Here is a 9,756-nt window from a genome sequence, read left to right on the forward strand (position 1 = left end):
CAACACTCGCCTTATTAGAACACTCGTCCACCACTTAATTTAATTATGATATAACATTATCTGATTTATCTATCCATTAGACACCAGTTGAACAAGCGATCATTCCTCTAAAATGACCATACACCCTTTATTTCTTAAATACTTTTAACTTAATCACAATTTCACAAATCTCACATCAACATCAAATCATAATTAATGAAAATTGATATAAACAACCTTGCTAGGCACTTGAGGGTATTACATTTCCTCACCTCTCATTAGAATTTCATCTAAATAGTTTAGGAGAGTGATCCTTCATGTCTTGCTCTATTTCTTAAGCAATTTTTTCACCTTTATGGTTCCTCCAGGGGATAATAACTAATGGTATCTTTTTAACATTAACTTTACAAGTTGTTCCTCATAAGACAAATTATATGTCAAATCCACATCCTTTGTCCTCAACATGTGAAAAAGGTCACTTGCATGCTTATGAAGCTAAAAAACATTGAACATGTTATGGCTACAATCAATGCTCGTTGGCAACGTAAGCATGTATGCTACCTTACTAATCCTTTCTAATACCTTAAAAGGACCAATGTATCTTAGAGCCAATTTTTTTTTTTTTTTGTCTTGAATTTCATCACATGTTTGTCTGAGCCACTTTTACAAACACTTTGTCACCCACTTGGAACTACAACTGATAGGACCCATCTGAACCGTTAATCCCATAACCCCTAAAAACACCGTTATAGGTTTAGAAGGGCGGAATGCATCCTGTATTTCTGTTTGAATTTTCTATATTATATAACAACACTCAATTTAATATCTTTTACAGGCCTTCGACCGTTACATGATTTCATGACAAAATACATCCTAATTTGAATTCAATATCATAACATAAAACTTTAATCAGGCCTCCGATCGTATCATCTACATAACAAAAAAAATTACATCTTCATTCATTTTCAAAAAATCATGAGAATAGTTTAATTAGGTCTCTGACCTTTCAACATTTCATAGGTTTCTCAAAAAAAAAAAATCTACATGGATGTGTGTAATGAGGACACCTACTCAGGATGCTACATCGTGGCACAATCTAACAAAACACTATCCAACATGATCTTGAGGATGTCCTGGAGGGAAATATTTATAAGGGTGAGCTAAAAGACTCAATGAGTGGGCAATTTAAATCCATGAGAATATTAAATGCATGTCAAGAATAACAACATATTGTAATATTAGCCGCATACAATGTTTAGTTTAAAAGGAAGAATAGGCAATTCAACTATGACATACTATACTTAATCCAAACAATGCTAATTATGCTTGAGACCACATGCTCATCATGTACATCAACTTGAAATGTTCATAACACAATAACATCACACAAATTGTGACTACAAGTAAATTTGACAACATTAACTTATCTCATATGGACATGTCAATCAGTCACAAATTTCCATGTTTAGCTCAATAATTGTTAAAATGTAACAATCAATATACATCTATTAGGAAATTATCATATTAAGAAAAATTTGCCATACCCAAGGCACCCCCATATAGGTAGAGCAAGAGGAAAACAACTGTCATACTCGGTATAATCTCTCACAGGCAGAACACTTAAATCTATCATATTTGGTATGAAATAAAGCACAAACAAAACACTAAAATCTGTTGTACATGACATAAATATAACACAAACAGAACACTAAAATCTGTCGTACCTGACATAAATATCGCATAGGCAGAACACCTAAATCTGTCGTACCTGACATAAATATTGCACTGGTAGAGCACTTATTGTATAATAAATAATAACCAATCTTATCATCATATATATAATAAAATGACCTGATATTATGAACTTTTAGGACAATAATCATCGGCAAGCGCCACAACCACCATAAGCAAATGTCAATCACACATAAGGCTTAACTAAACACTTTCAACTCAACCACAACACAAAACATCAATTTAATCAATTTATAGAATTTCACTTGGTTACCAACTGAATTTTAAAGTCACTGTAGTCATCAGTTACACATACAACATAACTTAACTAAGCATTCTGAATCCAAATAATAATATAACTTTTACTCTATAGCCACCTATAACCTAAATCCATAACATACATAAAGAAAACTATTACTTCCCTTCTGTTTTATGAGAGATTTCCACCAAAAATCTATGCCACCATTTTCAAGGATTCACAATAAATACTATAAAATTTCATAAGACTATAAATGTAAATTTCACAAAAGACTATAGAAGAAGTTTTACTCTTACTCACTGATTTGGGTAGTCTCTATGCCAGTGTTGAAATCTCTTGCTTCTTCTTCACCTATTCAAACCAATTTGAAACAACATGGTTAGAATTTTGGAAATCTCTAAATTGAACAATGAAATCAAACATTAAAATTATTTAAATAAAAATTGAATATCCCAACACCTTTTCTTATCAATTTATTTTTCCCTTCCTTCTCCTTTTCCCTTCTTTTCTTCTTTTTCTTTTTCTTTCTTTCTTTTCTTATTCTCTTCTCTCTTTTTCTTTTTCTCTTTCTCTCGTCGGCGCTTCTAGTTCTTCCGTTGAAGAATAAAAGAAAACAAAGCCCAATGGCTTTATTAATATCTGAAAAATTTCATTTAAGCCCATACTTATAAAAAAATTCCACATAGCTCCCTTAAGTTTCCCATAACTAAGTTTGTTTTTTTTTGGTATTTCAATAACTCCTTTCTTTTTTGGTCTATGTAGCATTTTTTGTCTATCTTGTGCCTACTTCATTCTCTATTGAATCAATCTTACATCTTCAATCATTTAAATCATCTTTGGAACTAATGAATGTGTCAATAAGTCTTTCTCTCATATTATTATAATGAAGAGGTGATCGACACTTTTTCCATAAGACACCTCATAAGACATTATCTTAATAATCACATGATAACTATTATTGTATGTGAATTCAATCAAATGGATTATCTTTATCCAACTAACCTTATGATCCATATAAAAAGACTTTCAACATATCTTTTATCACTTAAGTGGTCCTCTTCATTTTACCGTGTGTTTAGGGGATGATAAGCTATACTGAAAGATAAACCTATGCCCAAGGATCTATGAATACTCTTCCAAAATGCGAATACAAACCTCATATCCATATATGAAACTATATTCTTGGATACTCACTGTTGGGATTTATGACTACAAAATGAGTATATGCAATAAAATATATAGTTTTAAAATCTTTGCATTATTCACAGAATGTATAGTTTTGATAACAATTGAATATTCAAAATTAAATGCATAACAAAATACACTCATTTTATTATAAAGGTCTAAAAAAGTATTGAATTGAATATTTGACCCAATACCTTTTGTATGGTTCTAAATTCAATTTGGATCAATTTTTATTTTTTGAAAAGCAAAATTGGAACTGATTGATTCCACAAAAATTAGAATTGAAATCTATCATCCAAAGTAGGTCAGTTCTAAATAGTAACAAGAATCGAAACTCAAAAACCTAATAGTTTTTATTCTAAAAGAGTAATTTGCTCACCTTTAATGCTTCATCTTAGACGAAACCAACAATTACCCAATTTATAAAATTATGCACATGTCTAAACTTTTAACATCAAGTAAATAATTAGAGTTGACAATTTATGTAAATAGAACGTGTTTGTGTAAAAAAGAAAAAAAATGTATATGTCATAAAACACTCATTTTGAACATAAAGAGAATAAAAATTGTGTTAAAAATATTCAACCGCGACAATGACCTATTTTATGAATTGATTGACATAATACAATCTAGTCCGTTTAACCCATAGCTATTAGTATCGTATGATAAGTGATATGTATTGTACGATACAATATAATACAGATAAAAAAATATACATATCTTAAATGTATAAAAAATTGATATGATATGGTGTGTGTGTATCATACGATACAATACATATTGATTTGTACTGATAAAATTAATCATACGAACCAATACACCTTTTGAACTAAATTGAGCATGCAATTAGAGGTGAATACTAATTGGGCTGAACTCAAATACCCTTTGACTTAAGTTTGACTTATATATAACATAATTCTTAATCAATATTGTTTTCTTGACTAAGCTAATAACAATTTGATAAGATAATTTTAATGTTTCATTTATGTGTTAGGAATATTAGTAATATTAAATTGAAGTGGACAACAAAATAAAAAACATAACAAAAAAATGTTTAATTTAATTTTTAAAATTTTTATTATTTTATTTTAAAAAGGTATATTAATACAATACATAATACATGAAATAAAAAATTAGAGTTTCAATATATAATATAATACATGATTTAATCCATATGGTTTAATTCTTTTTATAAATGGGTCATGATATACTGTGTCATGAATGGCTTTCCCAAATTTACACTACAGGTTTGATTTTCCTTAAACGTGATAGAAAATGCTAAGGAACAATTATAAGAGGAATTGTGTTTGCATCAATACGGTTCAAATGGTTGCATTTCCCAAAGGAAACCAACAACTAAAACTTCTTTCGAAATCTAGATACCAAAATTATAAGCAACCCTTTGTAATGTGCCTAATAATTTCCCTGAAAATCTCGCAACCCAATACACTGTCGTATCATTCGTCTATATCGCTCCATGTCTCGTCCTTTTTACTAATGAACATTCAACTGAAAATTGACCGGTTTCCTTCCCTGAACCGACTTCTTAACGGGTCGGGCAATGGGGCCAGCAGGTGACCTGAACCCGTAGGTCACAGCATCATAAACACACCCGTGAAATCCAAAATCTCTGCCAGTCTCCTTTGCTCTCAAGCACTCCTCACAAACCAAAACGTCGCCGTTTAATCCATTCCAATTGTTGTTTTTGTTAACATTATTATTATTAACAGCCCTAACGTCACTATTCCTTTTTAGTAACATAACATTAGCTGCAGGCTGCTTCTCTGGCTGTTGCCGCCTCTGCCGCCGAGAACGAGAATCCTGTGATCGTCTCAGCGAAACGAGAAAGAAGCAGTCAGTCTCACGACAAATCGCTGAAAAATTCGCCCTTCCGGTGATCGGAATCTTCCGAGACGTCTTCGCATCCGCAAGATGAACAGAAAACTGGCTCGGAGAAATACCAATCCTGTGACTGAGTAACGACTGCAGAGTCTTATAATCAAGCGACGGATAAACGACGACGTGTCCTATGTTGGTTTCACACTCGCCGTCGAAGAAAATCACCGAAAAAATGGCCTCCATTTTGAGAATATTATAATTAAATTTAACTTTCTTTTGTCGCTGGGTTTGTGCGAACTGAGGAACAAGGGAAACGATGCTGGAAGAGGGGTTATATAAAACTGGAGCGAGGTAATTAACAAAATACGGTGAGGGCATTTTCGGAATACAGAGAACGGAAAGATTAGATGAGATCGTGACTAAAACTTGGAGCCCAAGAAAAACAAAATAACCGAAAACAAACAAAACGACGACGCGTTAAATGGCTGTGTGTAGAGTGGGAGTGAGTGCACATTCCCCGTTTTGTGGTGGAAAGTTGGATAAATTTTCGAGTGTGCCACTGACTTTGCAGCTGTCAATTTATAACTTTTGTAACCCCGTAAGATTGGGGATAAATTGTCGTTTAAGGGGATTAAAGATGGAATCGCCTCCCGATGGGTATAGAAGAAACGTCGGGATTTGTCTCGTTGACTCTTCGAATAAGGTCTGGTGACTCTCTCTTCTCTGTAACTCTTATCTAATTTTGCGAATGATCTGTGGCTGTTCGTGATTGGTTAATTCTTTTCTTATGTAGAAAATTTTTGCAGCCTCGAGGATTCATATACCGGACACATGGCAAATGCCTCAGGTAGATTTGTTTCATTTGTTTCTTTAATTTAAAGATGAAACTGAATCATTTAATATTGTTTAGCATCATTGTGGCTTCAATTTTGGAAGGATAAGATACATTTGTTCTGGTAAATTACAAATTGTTCATGGGGTTTTTGTTGGGAGGCAGAAACAAGTGACAGAGTTCATGAAGCCTTGATGATTACCAGATGAATTGTGGGATTGTATGATATTACTATCTTTTCTTCTTCTTTTTTCTGTTTTTCAGATGATGAAACGGATTTATGTTCTTAATTAACTTATATTGGAAATGGGTTTTTGGTTAATTTTGTGGGGCATTTGTGGCTTTTATTATTTATTTTTTCAGTTAATAAAAAATATTGTCCTAAATTATTCTGAAGAAAATTGAAAATTTCATGGCATTTGATTTTTGGAAACAAATTTCCGATTATGCTATGAAATGCCTTATAGAATTATAATGAAGTAATTCAAATTCTTATTTTCATTTTAGAAATGTTTATCAAGCTAAAAATGGACCTTGAGAAGCCTAATAGAGTTTCAAGTGACTTTATGTTTTTGACTAAATTTGGATGTAATGTGAAGTCATATATGGGGATGTGTTGAAGCAATATTGTGGAAAGATTAGAATACATTTCCAAAGGAATAGAGATATCAATTGTGCAACAAGATGTACAAATCTTCATTAAAACTAATTGTAGAGTGGTCATTAGTTCCTATTACATTGGAAAATCAAATTTATTTATATTTCTACTTTGACCTATCTGTATTCGTCTGTTATGGATATAACCAAATGTTGCTATCACGTGCAGGATAGAACTATCGAGCATTGATATTTTGGGTTACATTGAGGCAACTTTGGTATTTTGATGAAATTTTGCATATAGACTTTGTGTTTTTACCTTAAAGAGTGGTATTACAGTCTCTGGCGTGGGCTTTGGTAATGCTTCAGAGTCATTTGCATGGCTTAGGGGATATGCGCTAAAATAGAGTGCTTATGTTTTCAATTATTTTCTTCTGCTGAGATGTGGATGGCATTATTTACAAAGATTTATGTCTATGAATTTTAATCAGTCTTTTTGTACAGGGTGGTGCTGATGAAGGGGAGGATCTGAGAATTGCAGCCATAAGAGAATTGAGAGAAGAAACTGGTGTTACTTCGACGGAATTTCTTGCAGAGGTGTGTTTAGATAATTCATTTTATTGAGTGTTTAACCTCTATTCTAGGAGTCTTGCATCATATCTCAATTTCAAATGTTGAAATGACACCTTCCTACAACATTTCCAACTGAACTGATATATCCTTTTTTATGTAGACTCCATATTGGCTCACTTATGATTTTCCACTTGAAGTCAAAGCTAGACTTAATCGTCGCTGGGGAACAAATTATAAAGGTCAAGCACAGAAGTGGTAAGGAAACCTTCTCTCCCAGTAATGGTAAAATGTGTTATAATTGAAGTTTGGTAGAACTAGTTGCATTTACTGCAAGAGTGTTATTAATTAATGCTATCTTTACTTTTTAATTTTGCATTGATTTCCCCAATTTAATTGCTTCTTGCCAGCTGCCTTATATTCTGTGTATTGCTGGGTGGTTATCAAGCTTGAGCATCTGTAGACATGTATCTTGATTGAGTCCAATTTGCTTTTGTTTCTCCTTTGTGTAATTTGTTTTTGCCTTTTGTTCTCTTTGCTCCTCTTATAATCATATTATTGCTTGCAGTTAAACTTTACCCCTTTTAGGTGTAATTTTCAATTATACTTGATGCATGGACCTCAAGTATGAAGATGCTTTCCTTGTCACATTTTTCTTTTTCCTTTTCTTTTTACTGGAAACATATTTCTATGTGACATATAGTTCATACTCACCGCTTGATGGTTAAATAGGGACAGCATCTTCATTTTAACAGCTGTGACATGATTCGATTATCTATAAAGCCAAATCTCTTAGCCTGCACTCTTATACAAAATCTGATTGATGTTGATAACCCATTTGATTTTGTTTGTTATTATCGGAGAAACAGGTTTCTTTTTAAGTTCACGGGAAAGGAGGAAGAGATCAATCTTTTGGGGGACGGTTCTGAAAAACCAGAGTTTAAGGAGTGGTCGTGGATGTTCCCCGAACAAGTTTTAGAACTTGTACATAGACCTTACTGCACAATCATTCTTTTTTTAGTTTTTGATGACTTCCATATCTTTGGAGGCTCTGTATTATTCCTGCCTAATTTGTTAAAACCTTTTCTTGAGCAGGCTGTGGATTTCAAGAGGCCAGTCTATGAGCAAGTTCTGAAGGTATTTAGTCCTTACTTTTTGGTGGATTCAGATGAAGGAAAATGTTCTGGTATCAATATGAGGTGATTACAGATTTTTTTACAACAAAGATACCTGCTGCCCTTCCTAAAACGAGTTTATTCATCTAAAGTTGATCCTGTGGATATGAGAAGTGATGTATCAATTGGGTGGCGACCAAGTTCTGAATTTGAGTATCTCTATTTATCTATTTGATTTGTTTGCTTTTACCTTATTTTTTGATAGTTGGACAGGGAATTGGAAGGGGAATTGCTCTGGTATGAGTATAAAGAATGAAATGAATGTTTAAACTTTATTTCAATCTTTATAAATTAAGATTCTTCTGTGATCGAAGGTGTTACCTGTGCAAAGACAAAGATGTGATTGACACTTTTCTGGTTTATTTTTTGTTTCTCTTGTGTTAAATATAGATGATCAAAACCTGGTATTCCATTTTGCACAATCTGAATGAAAAAGGCCCACCCTGCAAGCATATGTAATGTGCCTATAATTTTTGTTTTGAGTTTGCATTCAAGATTCACCAGTGGAAAGGTTGAAGATGCCGTTCAAATTATTCAATGTTTTCTCTATCATTTATGGTGTCTCAACCATTGTGAAGATCACATAGTTCTATACTGGTCAATGACTCACCCAGTTATAGCTCTTGATTGAATCTGAGTGTTTGTACTGAGAGAATTAATTTGAAAAGGTCTTGTATTGAATGGGAATTTGAGTGTTGGCTCTCCTTTAGTGTCTCTGGACCTTATAGATGTGTTGAAAAAATCAGTTATAGTTGATAAATCCACTAGAAAGCGCTCCTTGACACTTTTGTTGCCATTTTTATTTTCCTTGACACAATGGATCACTGTTTTGTTTCAAGGCAAAAAATCTTCCTATGGTTTGTATGTGTAAAAATTCTGCAATCTGAGTTGTAATTAATAGTGAAATGATTGATTTTACATATAGTTAGCAAAATTTGAACATTTATAACTTGGTATAAAACTTGGCATGACTATCTCGAAAGTCCTTCACTGATTTGCTTCCTGGGCCAAGCCCATTCATTTTGTTCATTTCTCTGTTAAATCAATGTGAGTCTATTAATACATTAAACTATATTATATATTTAGTGTATGTTTTTTAATTTGTTTAATTTAATTTTTGAACAATTTTAAATGGTTTAAATTAAATCAGAATATTTTTATCTATATCACATATTATCTAAGAAAATTTATATCACCTGCCTAAGGGAACCAAGACTGAAATATTTAAGACCACTATTATGTACACATAATTTTTTTTATAGGTCAAAGGACTTCTTTCCACCAAAGAGTAGCGTTTTCTCAAGTTTTTACCAAAAAAACAATTTTGTCTTCGTTGGAAGTATAGACAACCAAGGAGGGCGGTGAAGAGATTGAGAGAAAGAGATAAGTCGACTAAGAGGAAGAACATTAACGATAGAAAAGGAGATGTCGCCAAAAAGGAGGAGTTGTAAACCTTATGGAGGAATTTGTCACTTTTCAAACCTTGAATGAGGGATGAGAGGGAAATTATTAAATTGTTAAGCCTTGACAGAAAATGTGATAAATTTTTAGTTTTTTAAATTTTTTTGCTAAATGACAATTTTACTTCA

The 9,756-nt window shown here is 32.6% G+C and overlaps 1 protein-coding gene across 1 annotated transcript; it reads left to right on the top strand.

Moving 5' to 3' along the window:
* Positions 1 to 4,921: 4,921 nt before the first annotated feature.
* On the top strand, positions 4,922 to 8,475 carry LOC123224021 (nudix hydrolase 27, chloroplastic-like). The gene is made up of 6 exons (XM_044647502.1): positions 4,922 to 5,696; positions 5,787 to 5,840; positions 6,927 to 7,019; positions 7,156 to 7,250; positions 7,862 to 7,976; positions 8,088 to 8,475. The coding sequence occupies exons 1-6, from the start codon at positions 5,475 to 5,477 to the stop codon at positions 8,193 to 8,195; spliced, it is 687 nt and encodes a 228-aa protein (XP_044503437.1). The 5' UTR covers positions 4,922 to 5,474; the 3' UTR covers positions 8,196 to 8,475.
* Positions 8,476 to 9,756: the final 1,281 nt, after the last annotated feature.

This window comes from Mangifera indica, chromosome 1 (assembly GCF_011075055.1).
Source record: "Mangifera indica cultivar Alphonso chromosome 1, CATAS_Mindica_2.1, whole genome shotgun sequence".
NCBI classification, from domain to species: domain Eukaryota; kingdom Viridiplantae; phylum Streptophyta; class Magnoliopsida; order Sapindales; family Anacardiaceae; genus Mangifera; species Mangifera indica.

Coding starts and splice junctions, on each gene's coding strand:
- LOC123224021 (XM_044647502.1), top strand. CDS start 5,475: ATGGCTGTGTGTAGAGTGGGAGTGAGTGCACATTCCCCGTTTTGTGGT. Junction 5,841..6,926: donor ACACATGGCAAATGCCTCAG/GTAGATTTGTTT, acceptor CTTTTTGTACAG/GGTGGTGCTGATGAAGGGGA. Junction 7,977..8,087: donor CCGAACAAGTTTTAGAACTT/GTACATAGACCT, acceptor TTTCTTGAGCAG/GCTGTGGATTTCAAGAGGCC.